General features: G+C 31.4%; 2 protein-coding genes across 2 annotated transcripts; both read left to right on the forward strand.

Annotated features, from left to right (window-relative positions):
- Positions 1–2,491: 2,491 nt before the first annotated feature.
- Positions 2,492–6,499, forward strand: LOC132599427 (histidine-containing phosphotransfer protein 4-like). The gene is made up of 6 exons (XM_060312802.1): positions 2,492–2,611; positions 3,149–3,279; positions 4,042–4,110; positions 5,391–5,462; positions 5,688–5,766; positions 6,254–6,499. Exons 1-6 carry the CDS (start codon positions 2,555–2,557, stop codon positions 6,263–6,265), a joined length of 420 nt encoding a protein of 139 aa, XP_060168785.1. The 5' UTR covers positions 2,492–2,554; the 3' UTR covers positions 6,266–6,499.
- Positions 6,500–11,649: 5,150 nt separating this feature from the next.
- LOC132599428 (histidine-containing phosphotransfer protein 4-like) lies at positions 11,650–15,540 on the forward strand. The gene is made up of 6 exons (XM_060312803.1): positions 11,650–11,807; positions 12,332–12,462; positions 13,189–13,257; positions 14,480–14,551; positions 14,778–14,850; positions 15,283–15,540. Exons 1-6 carry the CDS (start codon positions 11,751–11,753, stop codon positions 15,292–15,294), a joined length of 414 nt encoding a protein of 137 aa, XP_060168786.1. The 5' UTR covers positions 11,650–11,750; the 3' UTR covers positions 15,295–15,540.
- The last annotated feature ends 3,321 nt before the right edge of the window (positions 15,541–18,861 follow it).

Consider the following 18,861-nt stretch of genomic DNA (forward strand, 5'->3'; position numbering starts at 1 on the left):
CAGGATGTGTGATTAAGCTTATCCTGATAAAGATGGAGTTGATTGAATCAAGTCCAAGAACATATTCCAGCTCAGAGTCTTATTGCGAGCAGGCGGTGAATGAACCAGGTACTTGAACCAGGTCCAAGAACATGTTCTAGCTCACAGTCCTACTGTGAGTAGGATTTGTATTTTATGGTAAAGACTTGGCGAACAGGTTTGCCGAATTTCTTGCCATAATTGTCAAGATACTTCAGAGTCCTACAAGGATACTGAATCCGCGTTGAAAGTAAGAATCCCAAGTCAACTCAAACCCTAACTCTCATAATGGGCCTTATCACGTAGGGATTAAGTTCAACCGACTTGAGGCAAACCTAGAGCTATAAATATTCAAGTCATGCCATGAAGAAAGTTTGCACATTCACAAAGAGAGAAATCGGACTATTGAGCGAATACAATCAATGTTATATTGTGTCTTCTGATTCCAGAAGTGCCACCTAATACTATGAAGAAGATTGAAGAAATAGTTTCATAGAGTTTATGTGTTACAGTTCTTTGTTTATCGAGTTATACCTTTATCCGCTTTCATAGAAGCATAAATTATAGATATACACAATTACTCATATTTATAGATATACACAATTACTCATATTCAACTCCAAGTTGGGATAACTTGGAGTGGGCTCAACAGTCTGGGAGATTGTTGAGATAGGAATTAGAGTATAGTTCCTAGGTTACAGAGTTTGTAACTTGAATTTGCACAGGCTCACAGTTGTAGTGGATTTTGGGGAAAAAATCCTACAGAGCTGTAGGTCATGTTTTTTCGCCCTTGTGAGCTGGGTGGTTTCTACATAAAATTGTTGTGTCCTTTACTTTATTGTTCTTTACTATTCCGCAAACACTAAGCTTGGAACAGGTAGAGTACTAACGTGTTCTATCCCATAGACGAAAACTTGTTATCAACCATAATCTGAACCAGTGATTAATAAACAAGATTATTTTTTATTAATCAAAACTAGTGAAAAATAGATGAACAAAAATGTAGAAGAAGTATATAATCTTTTGAGCCCACAAGATGCTTGAGTGTCCTTAAGGAATTATAACCCCCTCACTGTTGGCAAAGGATCTGGGTGACTTCCTCCCAAGATAGAACGGAAGAACGTTTCTGTAGTAGCGGCAATGCACACCACAGAACTCCGGCGAACTCAAATAACGGAGCAAATCACAGGACACTTACAGCAGTTTGACAAAAATGATGTAGAAGAAGTTAAGAATTTTTAATGCATGAAGTTCGTTGTGCTATCAAAATGAGGCGAAGCCTCTGGAATTTATAGCCAGAATTTTTGAACGGAAATACTTGTTCTAAATAGGTATGGTGCCTGTTCGGAGAAGACTTGGCTTTTCCAAAAAAGAAAATGGTCGTTGGGAATGTTTCGCGAAAATTAAATTAAATTTTGCGCGGAAATGATATGAAAATTAAATTATGAATTTGGAAAAATAAATTTGGCCCAAAAAGATTATCAATCAATCTCTTTCCAAATCTGAAGCCAAGCCGGGCGATCACGACGACGCGAGGGGAGGTCCTGTTCTTAACCTTTTATGAGCTAGAGGATGTGTTTTGATATATAAACACACAATTCTCCCTTTCCACTACCAATGTGGTAAAAAGTGCTCTTCTAAAAGGAACTTTGCTCAAATTTTCAATTTTTATTTCTCCCTCCATTTCTCATTCACACCAACTGATCTTTAAAGCTTAAGCTTAAAATTTCAACAAATCTAATACTGCGTAAGATAGAAAGTAAGTTGTGCAACTCAACATAGTGGTTCGAGAGAAAACAAAAGACTTGGAATATATATAGAATGCGCTAGAAAATGTGTAAAACTTTTACTGGCAAAAGATTCGTCAACGTGATGTCCAATTATTTCTATTTGTGTCCATCATGGATGGGTAGGTATATACAAGAGCATGTTAATTAATGGACTAAAAAATGAGAGTTTGATCACAAGGAGAACTAAGCTTTTTCAATAATAAATGTTTGTTTATACTCAATCTTTACCTCAAAGTATATCAAATTGTTATGTTTAAATAACAAAAGTCAATGTATTAAACATATACATACATATATTTATTCACTACCAAGCTAGAAAATCACTAATTTTTGACATCGTCTCGCTGGAAATCGGCTCGTTGGCAAGGGATTTCCGATGGAAAAGCCATTGGAAACGTTACCAATGAGCTACGAATTCATAGATAAAAGTTAGCGATTTCTTGTAGTATGAACAATGCATATTTATTGATACTTTTTTATACTTTTCTCAATACAACCAAATAAGAACCAATGGTAAAGTAAATAATAAGGATTTGGTCCAAGAGAAGAAAAAAAGAGGTTCTACATGTGATAGTGTCGATCGAATTATTAAGATTTGGACCATTTATCAATCTTTTTCTTCTTTGTATTTTCTCACTTTCTTTCCCTATATATACATACAATTCTAGTCTTTATATTATTCCTCAAACAGATTTTAATACTTCTTTAAATTCAATATTTCCATTCTTTTTTACGTAAACAAAAAAATGGAGAACCAAAAGCAACGCCAAGCTGCTCACTTGAGGAGAAGCCTCTTGGACCAGGTCATATTTTTATTTAATTATAGACACATGTGATTATTTCTTAAATTTAAATACAAAATTCATAAATCATTCTAACTTTAGGAAATGAGTGTGCTCTATTTGAAATGTAGTACTATTATATGAAAAGATAATAGTTTTGTGGAGTTTCAATTTCAATAAAACTTAATCACTCTTGATATTTACGTCAAACTAATATACACACATAGCTTTTCGTATACACCTTTATCTCTAACTATGGTCAATAATATGTATTATCATCTCACGCTATCACTTATATAATTGTAATAAGCTAATCTAGTGTGGTGTAACTATTGGATGATGGAAAAGTTTTTTCAGTTTGAGTTTTTCACTTATTACGATTAAAAAATTATTACTTCTTCCGTCCTAATTTATATGGATAACTTGTTGGAGTCAGTCAAATGATAATGAATCTATAGCTATAAATATTATTTTATACTATCAATGAATAAAATTTAATTTGTTATTTGTTACAAAGGTGAATAATTTTAATTATAACTAGCTACTATTTTTGTGCAGGGATACCTTGATGAACAATTTATTCATCTTGAAGAATTGCAAGATGATGCAAACCCTAACTTTGTTGAAGAAGTTGTCAAGCTATTTTATACGGATTCAGCCAGATTTATTCGCAATATTGAACTTGCACTGTAAGAAGTTATTTTTTTTAATATAAATATCATACGACATAACAGTGTTAATTAAGTTAACTTCGATTCCTTTTAGATTATCTAAAAAAAATGGAACCATAGGCACTAAAGCTTAATATTTTTTCCAGACAAATCTCTTTCTACGCGGAAAAGACAAATATTCGTGAAAACTCAAGTGTAGTTGTCACTATTGAAAAAAAGAGTATAATCATCAATACTATCCTTGACGATGAGGGTTGTGACTAAAACTATCACTTTTTGTGACGACCTCTTCGAGTTGTAATAAAGATGTTCATTTTTGTGACAACTAAAGAAATAGCCACGGAAAATCTTATTTCTTGACATGCAAGTTATTTGTTAAACTGCCTCAACTTTTCTGTTATATAAATGCCTATATATTATTGCATGCGAAAAATGAAAAAAAAATCACAAAATGCTAAATTCGGTCTTGGTTATTACAAGTAGGCTAACATATATATAAAGCTGTCATGTATTACAAGTAGGCTGACATATAAATAAAATTGTCATAAATAGGTATATATATAGACACATCAACAACTCATCTTATTTATAATATCAACGTGATATATACTTAAAAAACAGGGGAAATCCCAACTTAATTCCCCATGTCATTCACCAAGTCATTTCTCTAATTCCTCAGCACCACTTACAATATATACATCATGCAGGAAACTATATAAGAAATTGTAATATTTGTAATTAATGCTTACCCAAATATTGTTTTTCTTTTGTTCTATGCAGGGAAAATGGACCCTATGATTTTGCTAGGCTGGATAATTTGATGTACCAATTCAAGGGTAGCAGCTCAAGGTATCATGTCCAAGTTCGCAATTATACATCTATAATTATTTAGAGTTTACGGGTATTATTTATGTACTGAAGGTACGAAAAAATATTTACACAATATATCAGACTTGAAAAATAATTGTAGGTAATTCTATATTATAATTTTAGTTGGTAATCTAGAATAAATTTTCAAGTAGCATTCTATGACATGTTAAAATACACTAATAATATAAAATTGATATGCTATTGATGTACTATATAAACTCAGATGCTATATATTTTTGTACTTACGTTGAGAGTTCACCTTTTCAAAGAATAACAAAAAAGATAGAAAAGTTTAATGAATCTATTTGGGTCCACATTTGGACCTCCCTATGAATATAGTCAAACTATAAAAGTTTGTGAATAATGATCAACCAATTATTGAGCACGGTTGAAAAAACAAGTAAAATTCTTATTTTCGTATTCCACTTAGACGTTCTAGTCATTTTTTGCTTGATTCTACAATCCTCTTTTTTCTCCTGATCTCCACATTTGTTTCACCTCAAATTTAGCAGCTTCTTTTTCCCCAACATTTTAATTGTTTTAGAGTAATAATAAACATGGTAACTTTACCAAAAAGGGAACTGAACAAATTGGAGTTTTTTTTTTTTTTTTTTTTTTGGCAGATTGGTTACTTTTCCACTTTGTATCACTTAAAGAATATCCTTATCTTTAGCGTGCGCACACACACAAAAAAAAAAACTAATTCTTTTTCTTGATTCCTAGACAAATAGATAAGTGTAGTGGAGAATCAAATCATTTGGGAGGTTGTATTATGACTTTTTCTAAGATTATGTATAGTGCTTCATTTGCATGCATGTATCTCCATATATATTTTTATCATTAAATTTCCCTTTCTCAAATTGTCCCACTTCTTTTTTGGTTATGTCTATTAATTATAGATTTATCGCATATTTACTGATAGTGTAAATAATTTTTTATACCATATTAGTGCAATTTAATCAATTGTAAATGTTGTTTACCTTATTTTTCTTGTTACTAGTTCCACTAATTATGGTCAGTTGCCTTTAATTACGTTTAAGGTAACCTGATAATGTAAGAAAAAATTATCAATATGTAAAATTTATCAAGTTGAACCCGTTTTTGTTCAAAAGGTATATATTCTAGACAAATAATGTGGCTTATTGCGTCTAAACTTAGACATCTCGAACACTAAAAGTACCCATACGCGGTACCTTCAGTATATGTATTTATCTTTACTAAAATGAATTACAATATCTAATATTAGACTTTTGTTGCAGCATTGGTGCCCGAAGAGTAAAAAGACAATGCTCTCAGTTTCAGGAATATTGTAATGCAAAAAATATAGAAGGGTAAAGTATCTTGCCTTCTTCTACTTATAGCTAGTTTCCTTGATGTAACAACAATATTTGAAAAGGTTAAGAAGTTATTTATTCTACTCTAAAGTTAATTATCAACTCATGTTTGTTATAAATATGTAGATTTTTACATGTAATTTAATTTGATTGTACAAAAGTATTATAGTGTGTCAGTGTACAAAACTTCTAACCTTATTATTTATGGACCAAATTTTGCAGGTGCAAGAACACATTCCAAGGAGTGAAACAAGAGTATGCTACTCTAAAGACTAAGCTTGAGGCTTACTTTCAGTTTCAGGTCTCTCTCTCTAATAAGATACATAGGCAAATGTAGTATAGTTGAAGAATTTTGAAACGCATATATTACCTCTGGTCCATATTAATTATCTGTCTTTTACAGTTATTGCATAAGCCAAAGACATTAAATAACCTTAATTATTAGAGTATTTAACTAAAAATATAATCTCACTTATTAATTAGCACTCCACTGTTTTTAGAGCATAACTAAGGTGATTTTTTGAAAAGAAGTCATAAATACTTTTTGTTTTTTCTAAAAACAAGTATCTTTTAAAGCAAATTCAGTTTACCAAAACGACAAACGAATAATATGGACAGGAAGTAGTGTTTATTATATTTGCGTTTATTGCCGCGACCGAGTAACGAATTCAATGATCGATCTTTTATTCCCATTGTCTTAAAATTTTGAATATGTAATTAAATGATGTTATATATGGCTCCTAACTTTTTTTTTTTTTTTTTTTTTTTTTACCATTTTAACTCTGTAGATGGAAAGGTAAAGCTTCAGCTTATGTTTGATGTCCAAAGCAGCATCAGATTCGAAATGAACAAGCCCCTCATGGTCTTCTCTCAAGTTGCTTAATAAGGATATTGCTGAATTTATATAAATGATATGTAGAATCTTCTTATCATGAAATAATATTAACAATATGGTACTGAATAAATGTCAGCCATTCTGTTGTATAAACCCTGTCAAAGCTTATTAATGCAAAGTTCTTGTTTCCAATAGAAAAGTTCCTCTTTTATTTTATATTTCCTGAAAAAGTAATCAAAATTGACACCCTGAGGCCTCCATGGAAGCATACATGTAAATACTTATCCGCATACGATTACATCAAATCAAACAATTTAACCTTAGCAGATGAAAACTACAGAACAATAACATATCCAGTGAAATCTCACAATAAGGGGTCTGGGAAGGGTAAAGCGTACGCAGACCTTACCCCTATCTCGGAAGATAGAGAGGTTGTTTCCGAAAGACCCTCTGCTCATACCTTAGGAGATGAAAACTAAAGATTAAATATCACTTAACCAAGGTTAGGTGGTAATAATGTGTATGAAAAGATTTGGTTAAATTGGTTGGGTTTTACGTCCTTTGTTTTTTTTGACTTTTAAACATTGTGTCACGTCATTAACTTGTTAAAAAAAAAAAAATCCCACTAAGAGTATATTGTGGAGCGACATAGCAATAATAAAGTGACTTTTATGTTACAAAATAAAAAATTAAAGAAAAAACTTTGTTATACCATTTTCAATAATTGAGTGAGTTTTGTATTATAAAATAAATAAAAGTAACTCTATTACACCATTTCCAATAGTTAGGTGACCATATAAGCAATCAACTCCCATAACATTATCCAACCTAACATTCCAGAAAATCATTTAGCTGAAAAATCAACTTTCAATGCCAGAAAGATGATGCTACATCATAACTAAACTTTTGAATTTCTCAAATGATCGTCCAACTTAATAATTCTTACAAAATCTTTATTTGTTTCTTAAATAAACTCAGTTATTTTCTTCTACTATAAGGATGAATGAGCTAGACGTAGAGTTATATCAACTGAAATGACTCTAAAGCGGATCCATCTGAGCAAAATGAACAACTTGGCTAAACCAAACCCCATATTAAGCCAAAAAATATATACATTTTCATATTAGTGTTTAGATTAATCGATTCAATCGCTTGCACATATTTTCAGAAAAAGCATTTTTTCATCAGAATGAAATCGTCGTACCTTCTGTGCAAAAGTTCATGAAGAGTCCTAAGTTTTCTGAAGCCAGTGCTCTCTATCGTCAGACCAAATAAAAGTTTCATAAGTTTAATGAAGAATTTACTATAGTTGGATGGCCATTTAAATTATTCTTGATTAACTGGGGAGTTAAACATTGTGAACACAATAACCTCATAGAAAAGTCTTTGCTAACTACCAAGCAAAACAAAAGAAAAACAATTCTAAGCCTGCATGGTTAAAGTTCAACAATTCTAAGTCTGCATGGTTAGAGTATGAAAAAGCAAAACAGAGACCATATACTTGCTTCAAACTTTCCAGATTCCAGATTAATTAATGTCAAATTGAATCAGCTATACCCAAAATTGTCCATATTCTTGTTAACAAACATGTCAGTAAGGAAATCTTTTTTTAATGGGTTAAAATGACAGCGGCTAGTATGTTAGTTATAGAGGCATAAGTGAGCCAATAATTTAACTGTGAGGGTATTTTTTATACCAGAATCAAACGGAGGGTATAATTGATCAATTTCCAATAGTTGAGGAGTAATTTTGGACCTTTTCCCTAATATATTAACAGTATAAAGTACAACAACAACATACCAAGTGTATTCCCATATATAGTTGAAGTCTGGATTAACTGTATAAAGTATTATAGGAATTAAAAGTTAGCGATTTCTTGTAGTCTGAACAAATGCATATGTATCTATACTTTTTTATACTTTTCTCAATATATATATATAACAAAATAAGAACCAATGGTAAAGTAAATAATAGGGATTTGGTCCAAAAGAAGAAAAAAAAAAGAGTTTCTTCATGTGATGGTGTCGATCGAATTATTAAGATTTGGACCATTTGTCAATCTTTTTCTTCTTTATATATATTTTCTCACTTTCTTTCCCTATATATACATACAATTCTAGCCTTTAGCAATAGTATGCCATAGCCTCTTTGTATTGCTTAAACAGATTTTAAGAATTCTTTAAATTCAATATTTCCTTTCCTTTTTGCGTAAACAAAAAATGGAGAACCAAAAGCAACGCCAAGATGCTTACATGAGGAGAAGCCTCGTGGACCAGGTCATATTTTTATGTAATTACTTAGTCACATGTAATTATTTCTTAAATTTAAATACAAAATTCACAAATCATTCTAACTTTAGGAAATGAGTGTGCTCTATTTAACATTTAGTACTATTAGATGAAAAGATATTAGTTTTTGTGGAGTTTCAATTTAAAAAAAAAACTTAATCACTCTTGAGTCTTGATACTTAAGTCAAACTAATAAACACATAGCTTTTCGTATACACCTTTATCTCTAACTATGGTCAATAATATGTATTATCATCTCACGCTATCACTTAACTGTAATAAGCTAATGTAGTTTGGTGTAAATATTGGACGATGGAAAAGTTTTTTCAGTTTGAGTTTTTCACTCATTACAATTAAAAAATTATTACTCCTTCCGTCCTAATTTATGTGGATAACTTATTGGAGTCGGTCAAATGATAATGAATCTATAGCTATAAATAATATTTTATACAGTCAGTGAATAAAATTTAATTTTTTATTTATTACAAAGGTGAATAATTTAAATTATAACTAGTATTTTTGTGCAGGGATACCTTGATGAACAATTTATTCATCTTGAAAAATTGCAAGATGATGCAAACCCTAACTTTGTTGAAGAAGTTGTCAAGCTATTTTACACAGATTAAGCCAGATTTATTCGCTATATTGAACTTGCACTGTAAGAAGTTTTTTTTTATATGAATATCATAAGTCATAACAGTGTTAATTAAGTTAACTTCAATCCCTTTTAGATTATCTAATTCTTAGGTAAGTCAAATATTTTTTCCACACAATTCTTTTTCTACGCGGAAAAGACAAATATTCGTGAAAACTCAAGTGTAGTTGTCACTATTGAAAAAAAGAGTATAATCATCAATACTATCTTTGACGATAAGGGTTGTCACTAAAACTATCACTTTTTGTGACGACCTCTTCGAGTTGTAATAATGACGTTTATTTTTGTGACAACTACAGAAAGACATAATGCATAAACAAGCTCTTAAACTTGATCTCAGTTAACAAATATGCCCTCAAAATTATTGTGATTAGTTGAACCATATATTATACATTGTACGTCCATCGATCTCTGCACAAATATATGTGCATGCATGTGAGTGGGCGTGGGCCTGCCACTGCGCAGTGTACGCAAAGAGTAGTTTTCATGCCCCTCTGCACAAGCTTCCGTTCCTTTTGGTTACAAAAACAATACAATAGAATTGGCATGCAATAAAACCTAACCCGTGACAGTCAGAGGTGGATCTAGAACTTCTTGAATATGGGTGCACCACTAAAAAAAAAAACATTAAGTGAGAATTGATTCATGTTCCTCTATGTAAATAACTAAGCTTTCCACCAAGTGCGGCCGCCAATCTTTTTGTAGCAAGGATGCCATTAGATCAGTTTTAGTAAATATGTTCATAAAATACCTAATTTTGCGAAGAATCCATAGTTTAACGTGCCCTATAATTAAGGCTATTAATTCTCCGCTGGTGCCAGCAATATTAATATGTCTACTAGTAGTGCGTACATAATAGAGTAGTAGAAATGCTTCTCCACTAAGTTCTATATAATTAACTATATCAATCTATGTAGTATTAATTTTTGAATATTTTTTTTGAGTTCATCACTGCAAATGACAATTAAGAGAGTTGGATTTTTAATAGTAGAAGATGTCCACATAAGATGATAATATTCTTATATATAGTACAGTTTATTCCTTATCATCAGCATATTCAAGAAAATGATTGGAAAGACAGACCAATTTTTACCAAAGAAAGGAAAATGATAGCCTCCAATCATATTCTGATACCTTTTAATTTATTAACCCATCCACCCACTTCCATAAAGGTAAATATATATATGTGACCACGAATCTTTAATACTTTGCCATACTAGGGGATATATAGTGAGAGGTCAATGGGTTCTATTTGGTTTCATTGAATTTGGTGGAAGGGGAATAAAGTACATGCCTAGTTTTTTTTCTTATATTTGGACATTTAGTTGACATACCTTTATCCGCTTTCATAGAAGCATAAATTATAGATATACACAATTAGCCAAATTCAACTCCAAGTTGAGATAACTTGGAGTGGGCTCAACAGTCTGGGAGATTGTTGAGATAGGAATTAGAGTATAGTTCCTACGTTACAGAGTTTGTAACTTGAATTTGCACAGGCTTGCAGTTGTAGTGGGTTTTGGGAAAATTTTTACACAGGTGTAGGTCGTGTTTTTTTCGCCCTTGTGAGCTGGGTGGTTTCCACATAAAAATTATTGTGTCCTTTACTTTTTTGTTCTTTGTTATTCCGCAAATGCTAAGCTTGAAATAGGTAGAGTAATATGTTCTATTCCATAGACGTCTAATACTGCGTAAGATAGAAAGTAAGTTGTGCAACTCAACATAGTGGCTCGAGAGAAATTAAAACAAAGGACTTGGAATATATATAGAATGCACTTGAAAATGTATAAAACTTTTACTGGCAAAAGATTGGTCAACTTGATGTCCAGTTTTTCTATTTGTGTCCATCATGGATGGGAAGGTATATACAAGAGCATGTTAATTAATGGACTGAAAATGAGAGTTTGATAACAAGGAGAACTAAGCTTTTTCAATAATAAATGTTTGTTCATACTCAATCTTTACCTCAAAATATATTAAGTTATTATGTTTAAATAACAAAAGTCAATATAGTAAACACAGACATACATATATTTATTCACTACCAAGCTAGAAAATCACTAATTTTCGACATCGTCTAGTAGGAAATCGGCTCGTCGGCAAGGGATTTCCGAAGGAAAAGCCATTGGAAACGTTACCAATGAGCTAGGAATTCGTAGATAAAAGTTAGCAATTTCCTGTAGCATGAATAATGCATATTTATTGATACTTTTTTATACTTTTCTTAATACAACAAAATAAGAACCAACGGTAAAGTAAATAATAGGGATTTGGTCCAAGAGAAGAAAAAAAAAGAGGTTCTTCATGTGATGTTGTCGATCGAATTATTAAGATTTGGACCATTTATCAATCTTTTTCTTCTTTGTATTTTCTCACTTTCTTTCCCTATATATACATACAATTCTAGTCTTTAGCAATAGTATGTCATAGCCTCTTTGTATTCTTCAAACAGATTTTAATACTTCTTTAGATTCAATATTTCCATTTCTTTTTACGCAAACAAAAAAATGGAGAACCAAAAGCAACGCCAAGCTGCTTACATGAGGAGAAGCCTCTTGGACCAGGTCATATTTTTATTTAATTACTTAGTCACATGTAATTATTTCTTAAATTTAAATACAAAATTCACAAATCACTCTAACTTTAGGAAATGGGTGTGCTCTATTTGACATGTAATACTATTATACGAAAAGATATTAGTTTTTATGGAATTTCAAATTCAAAAAAATTAATCACTCTTGATACTTAAGTCAAACTAATAAACACATAGCTTTTTGTATACACCTTTATCTCTAACTATGGTCAATAATATGTCTTATCATCTCACGCTATCCCTGTAATAAGCTAATGTAGTTTAGTGTAAATATTGGACGATGGAAAAGTTTTTTCAGTTTGAGTTTTTCCCTTATTACGATTAAAAAACTATTACTTCTTCCATCCTAATTTATGTGGATAACTTGTTTGAGTCGGTCAAATGATAATGAATCTATAGCTATAAATAATATTTTATACAATCAGTGAATAAGATTTAAATTGTTATTTGTTACAAAGGTGAATAATTTTAATTATAACTAATATTTTTATGCAGGGATACCTTGATGATCAATTTATTCATCTTGAAGAATTGCAAGATGATGCAAACCCTAACTTTGTTGAAGAAGTTGTCAAGCTATTTTATACAGATTCAGCCAGATTTATTCGCAATATTGAACTTGCACTGTAAGAAGTTTTTTTTATATGAATATCATAAGTCATAACAGTGTTAATCAAGTTAACTTCGATCCCTTTTAGATTGGAATCATAAGCACTAATGCTTAGGTAAGTCAAATGTTTTTTCAGCAAATCTTTTTCTACGCAGAAAAGACAAATATTTGTGAAAACTCAAGTGTAGTTGTCACTATTGAAACAAAAAGAGTATAATCATCAATACCATCCTTGAAGATACGGGTTGTCACTAAAACTATAACTTTTTGTGACGACCTCTTCGAGTTGTAATAAAGACGTTCATTTTTGTGACAACTAAAGAAATCGCCACGAAAAAATCTTATTTCTTGACATGCAAGTTATTTGTTAAACCGCCTCAACTTTAATTTTTTGTTGTGCCTATATATTATTGCATGTAGAAAATGAAAAGAACCACAAAATGCTAAATTCGGTTTCGTTTATTACAAGTAGGCTGACATATTTATAAAATTGTCATGAATAAGTATATATATAAACATGTCAACAACTCATCTTGTTTATAATATCAACGTGATATATCACTTAAAAAACAGGGCAAAACTCATTTTTCCCCAACTTAATTCCCCATGTCATTCACCAATTCATTTCTCTAATTCCTCAGCACCACTTAAAATATATACATCATGCAGGAAACTATATAAGAAATTGTAATATTTGTAATTAATGCTTACCCAAATATTGTTTTTCTTTTGTTCTATGCAGGGAAAACGGACCCCATGATTTTGCTAGGCTGGATAATTTGATGTACCAATTCAAGGGTAGCAGCTCAAGGTATCATGTCCAAGTTCACAATAATACATCTATAATTATTTAGAGTTTATGAGTATTATATATGTACTGAAGGTACAAAAACTATTTACACAATAGATCGGACTTCAAAGATAATGGTGATTCTCTATTATAATTTTAGTTCGTAATCTAGAATAAATTATCAAGTAGCATTCTATAACATGTTAAAATACACTAATAACATAAAATTGATATGTTATTGATGCATATAAATTTAGATCCTCTATATTTTGTACTTACGTTATGAATTCACCTTTTCAAAGAATAACAAAAAAGATAGTCAAAGTTCAATGAATCTATTTGGGTCCACATTTGGACCTCCCTTTGAATATAGTCAAACTATAAAAGTTTGTGAATAATAATCAACCAATTATTCAGTAGGGTTGAAAAAACAAGTAAAATTCTTATTCTCATATTCCACTTAGTCATTTTTTGCATGATTCTGCAATCCTCTTTTTTCTTCTGATCTCCACATTTTTCACCTCAAATTTAGCAGCTTCTTTTTCCCCAACATTTTAGTTGTTTTATAGTAATAAACTGTAGTGGAGGTTTTTTTTTTTTTTTTTTTTTTTTTTGGCAGAATGATTACTTTTCCACTTTGAATCACTAAAGAATATCCTTATCTTTAGTACACACACAAAAAAGTAATTCTTTTTCTTGATTCCTAGACAAATATATAATTGTAGTGGAGAATCTAATCATTTGGGAGGTTGTATCATGACTTTTTCTAAGATTATGTATACTGCTTCATTTGCATGCATGTATCTCCATATACACTTTTATCATTAAATTTCCCTTTCTCAAATTGTCCCACTTCTTTTTTTTGGTTATGTCTATTAATTAAGGATTTATCGCATATTTACTGATCGAGTAAATAATTTTTTTATACCATATTAGTGCAATTTAATCCATATTAAATGTCGCTTACCTTATTTTTCTTGTTACTATAGTTCAACTAATTATTGTTTGTTGTCTTTAATTACATCTAAGGTAACCTGATAATGTAAGAAAAAATATCAATATGTAAAAGTTATCAAGTTGAACCCTTTTTTGTTCAAAAGGTATTCTCGACAAATAATATTGCTTATTGCGTCTAAACTTAGACATCTCGAACTCTAGAAGTACCCATACGCCGTACCTTCAGTATATGTGTTTCTCTTTACTAAATGAATTACAATATTTAATATTAGAACTTTTGTTGCAGCATTGGTGCCAGAAGAGTAAAAAGACAATGTTCTCAGTTTCAGGAATATTGTAATGCAAAAAATATAGAAGGGTAAAGTATCTTGTCTTCGCCTACTTATAGCTAGTTTCCTTGATGTAACAACAGTATTTGAAAAGATTAAGAAGTTATTTATTCTACTCTTAAAGTTAATTATCAACTCATGTTTGTTATAAATATGTTAATTGTTATATGCAATTTAATCTGATTGTACAAAAGTATTATAGACTGTCAGTGTACAAAACTTCTAATCTTATTATTTATGGACCAAATTTTGCAGGTGCAAGAACACATTCCAAGGAGTGAAACAAGAGTATGCTACTCTAAAGACTAAGCTTGAGGCTTACTTTCAGGTCTCTCTCTCTAATAAGATACATAGGCAAATGTAGTATAGTTGAAGAATTTTGAAACGCATATATTACCTCTGGTCCATATTAATTATCTGTCTTTTACAGTTATTGCATAAGCCAAAGACATTAAATAACCTTAATTATTAGAGTATTTGTCTAAAAATATAATCTCGCTTATTAATTATCACTCCACTGTTTTTAGAGCATAACTAAGGTGATTTTTTGAAAAGAAGTCATAAATACTTCCTATCTTTTCTAAAACAAGTATCTTTCAAAGCAAATTCAGTTTACCAAAACGACCGAGTGACGAATTCAATGATTGATCTTTTATTCCCATTGTCTTAAAATTTTGAATATGTAATTAAATGATGTTATATATGGCTCCTAACTTTTTTTTTTTTTTTTTTTTTTTTTTTTACCATTTTAACTCTGTAGATGGAAAGGTAAAGCTTCAGCTTATGTTTGATGTCCAAAGCAGCATCAGATTCAAAATGAACAAGCCCCTCATGGTCTTCCCTCAAGTAGCTTAATAAGGATATTGCTGCATTTATATAAATGATATGTAGAATCTTCTTATCATGAAATAATATTAACAATATGGTACAGAAAAAATGTCCGCCATTTTGTTGTATAAAACCTGTCAAAGCTTATTAAAGCAAAGTTCATGTTTCCAATAGAAAAGTTCCTTTTTCATTTTATATTTCCTGAAAAATAAATCAAAATTGACACCGGCCTCCATGAAAGCATACATGTAAATACTTATCCGCATAAGATTACATCAAATGAAACAATATAATTTAACCAAAACTAAAGATTAAATATCACTTAACCAAGGTTAGGTGGTAATAACGTGTATGAAAAGATCTGGTTAAATTGGTTGTGTTTTACGTCCTTTGTTTTTTTTTTTACTTTTACACATTGTGTCATGTCATTAACTTGTTACAAAAAATATATTTTCCCACTAAGAGTATATTGTGGAGCGACATAGCAATGATAAAGTGACTTTTATGTTACAAAATAAAAAATTAAAGAAAAAACTTTGTTACACCATCCCGGATAATTGATTGAGTCTTGTATTATAAAATAAAGAAAAGTAACTCTATTACACCATTTCCAATAGTTAGGTGACCATATAAGCAATCAACTCCCATCACATTATCCAACCTAACATTCCAGAAAATCATTTAGTAGAAAAATCAACTTTCAATGCCAGAAAGATGATGCCACATCATAACTAAACTTTCGAATTTCTCAAATGATCATCCAACTTAATAATTCTTACAAAATATTTATTTGTTTCTTAAATAAACTCAGTTATATATTTTCTTCTACTATAAGGATGAATGCATTGAAACTTTAAGTCAGTTAATGCATATCGCCTAAGTCACCTCACGGAGGTTCAAAGTACCAACCTGCATTCTTTTTAACTCTCCTTCTAAAGGAAGGAAAGTTGAGCTTATTCATTCTGAGTGGTCCTCTAGCTTCCATCGGCAAGTCGCCTTCATTCAAAAAAAATTCTAGGGACTTGTATTCTTGTTGCGTATTTAGCTAGGGCATCTGCCACCTCATTTCCTTCTCTATAGCAATGTTGTATTGAGATGTTTCTATGAGCCATCTTTGACTTAATGCTTTCTATGATGCCATGTAATCTCCAAGGAGGTTTAAGGGAACCCTCAATCATTTGTACAACCATCTTGGAATCCAATTCTACTTCAAGGGCTTCGAAGGGATGATTGACACACCAAGAAATACCTACTAGCGCTGCATATGCTTCACTATAATTGTTAGTGCAGAATTGGGATGAATGTGCAAAGGACATGACCATATCCCCATTTCTGTTCCTAACAATACCTCCAGCTCCTGCTTTGTTTTGATTTTCCATGTATCTGCCATCCGTGCTGAGCTTCCAAGTGTTGCCTATTGGTTTACTCCACCTGATCATCTTACTTGTTATCACTGCTTTGAAATTTTCCATTTGTAAACAAACTTTGCTCCAGTTCTAGGTGTAGTCTATGGATTTGAATTTCTTTTTGATTGCCACCTTGATCTGAAATAAAGATTTGGAAGCATATATTAGAAGCAGTAATATTTTTGAATTCAAATTTCTTAGTGCACCTTGCTCTCCAAATTTCCCAGCATACCATCATTGGAGTGATAAGTAGGAGGAATTTGTGAACAATATTTCTTGGTTTTTGTCTCCACCATTGCCAAAGAACTGTTTGGACTGTTGAGCCAGTAATGCTAATCCCCAGAGGTCTGGTAATGATTTTCCATGTTTGTTTTGCAAGCTCACTTTGTGCAAAAATATGATTACCAGTTTCCACACATGCAGTCCTGCAACAACAACAACTAGCACCTTTGTCAATGTTAAATCTTGAGAGATTAGCATCCAGAGGGAGATTTTTCTTTAAAGGCTTCCAAATGAAGAAAGAAACCTTGAAAGGAATTTATGTTATCCATATGTAATTATAGATGGGAGGGGCTACTCGTTTATTTCTCAGTAAATCAAAATCACTGGAACATGTAAAAAATCCATTACTATTCGGATTCCAAATAGCCCGGTCCTTTTCATCTTCCTTACCAATGTGAATACTTTTGATCAGATTCAAAGTATCTCTTGATAAGGAAAAAGGATTATCATCCAGCTCCCATTGCTGATTCATTAAGAAATATTTGACTTTTACATTACCTGGCTTGACAGTAGGATTTAGCATCTGATAAAGAGACCCTTGTTGAGTCCAGTTATCCCACCAAAAAAGAATATTACCTGAGTTAATGTTCCAACTGATGTTGGCCTCAATTTTATCTCTGATATGAAGTAAATCTTTCCAGGCAGTCGAGTCTTTTGGAGCAATTATCTTAGAGTTGATATTGCTTCTCTGGCAATACTTTGCTTTAATAAATTGTGCCCACAAAGAAGGTTCTGTTCTCAATCTCCACCATCTTTTAGCAGCAAAAGTATGACAGATGTCGAGTAAAGTCCTGAAACCCAGACCCCCTTCTTTGGTAGGATAACTCATGTTATCCCAAGAGGACCAGTGATAACTATTTTTTCCTTCTTTCTCTCCCCAAAAGAAATTAGCAAACTGCATTTCAATCTCATAGAGAGTTGTAACAGGTGGCATTAAAGCAGCAAATATGTGTAAGGCTTGTGATTGTAAAAACATGCTTAATAATGGTGGCCTTACCTCCCGGGGATAAGAATCTTCCTTGCCAACCTGCAATCTTATTAAGAACCTTTTTGGAAATATCAGAAAAATAAGAGATTCTTTTCCTACCACTGTATATAGGACAACCTAAATAAGTGAGGGGGAAAGAAGATTGTTTGTAACCGGTCCACCTTCTTATCCTCCTGTTATAAATCCTGTCAGTCTTACTATGGGTGATAAAGAAGGTCTTATCATTGTTAATCTCCTGTCCAGAAGCATTTTGATATAACCTTAGCAGATTCATTATGAGCTTAATAGAAAATTTATCAACAGAAGTGAATAGGACAAGGTCATCGGCATAGCTAAGGTGATTAATTTGGGGCCCTTTTTTATGCATGGAAAAATTAATGAACTTATCATTATGATTAAGATGATTCAAGGTTCTTGACAGAGTTTCAGCAGCAATAATAAAAAGAGCAGGAGATAGAGGGTCTCCCTGTTTTAAGCCTCTAGATGATTTAAAGAAACCATATATAGCACCATTTATTATGACAGAATACCAGTTGTTAGAGATCAATCTAAAAACAATCTTGATAAACAATTTATCAAATCCCATCTTTCTAAGAACAGAAATTAGGAAATTCCAAGACAATTTATCATAAGCATTGGACATATCTAATTTAAAAACAATATTGCAGCTCTCCGGGTTAGGTCTAATACCATGAATGATCTCTTGTGTTAAGAGAATATTCTCGGTAATTTGCCTACCTTTCACAAAACCAGATTGATTCTCAGAAATAATCTTAGGCAAAATACTGTTAATCCTTAAAGTAAGAATTTTAGACAGAATTTTGTTTGAAAAGTT

Source organism: Lycium barbarum, chromosome 6 (genome assembly GCF_019175385.1).
Source record: "Lycium barbarum isolate Lr01 chromosome 6, ASM1917538v2, whole genome shotgun sequence".
Taxonomy (NCBI): domain Eukaryota; kingdom Viridiplantae; phylum Streptophyta; class Magnoliopsida; order Solanales; family Solanaceae; genus Lycium; species Lycium barbarum.

Bases quoted from the DNA above. Each gene is read 5' to 3' on its own strand.
- LOC132599428 (XM_060312803.1), top strand. From the start codon at position 11,751: ATGGAGAACCAAAAGCAACGCCAAGCTGCTTACATGAGGAGAAGCCTC. The intron at 11,808-12,331 runs GTCATATTTTTA...ATTTTTATGCAG, and splicing joins GGAGAAGCCTCTTGGACCAG to GGATACCTTGATGATCAATT. The intron at 14,552-14,777 runs GTAAAGTATCTT...CAAATTTTGCAG, and splicing joins AATGCAAAAAATATAGAAGG to GTGCAAGAACACATTCCAAG.
- LOC132599427 (XM_060312802.1), top strand. From the start codon at position 2,555: ATGGAGAACCAAAAGCAACGCCAAGCTGCTCACTTGAGGAGAAGCCTC. The intron at 4,111-5,390 runs GTATCATGTCCA...CTTTTGTTGCAG, and splicing joins TTCAAGGGTAGCAGCTCAAG to CATTGGTGCCCGAAGAGTAA. The intron at 5,463-5,687 runs GTAAAGTATCTT...CAAATTTTGCAG, and splicing joins AATGCAAAAAATATAGAAGG to GTGCAAGAACACATTCCAAG.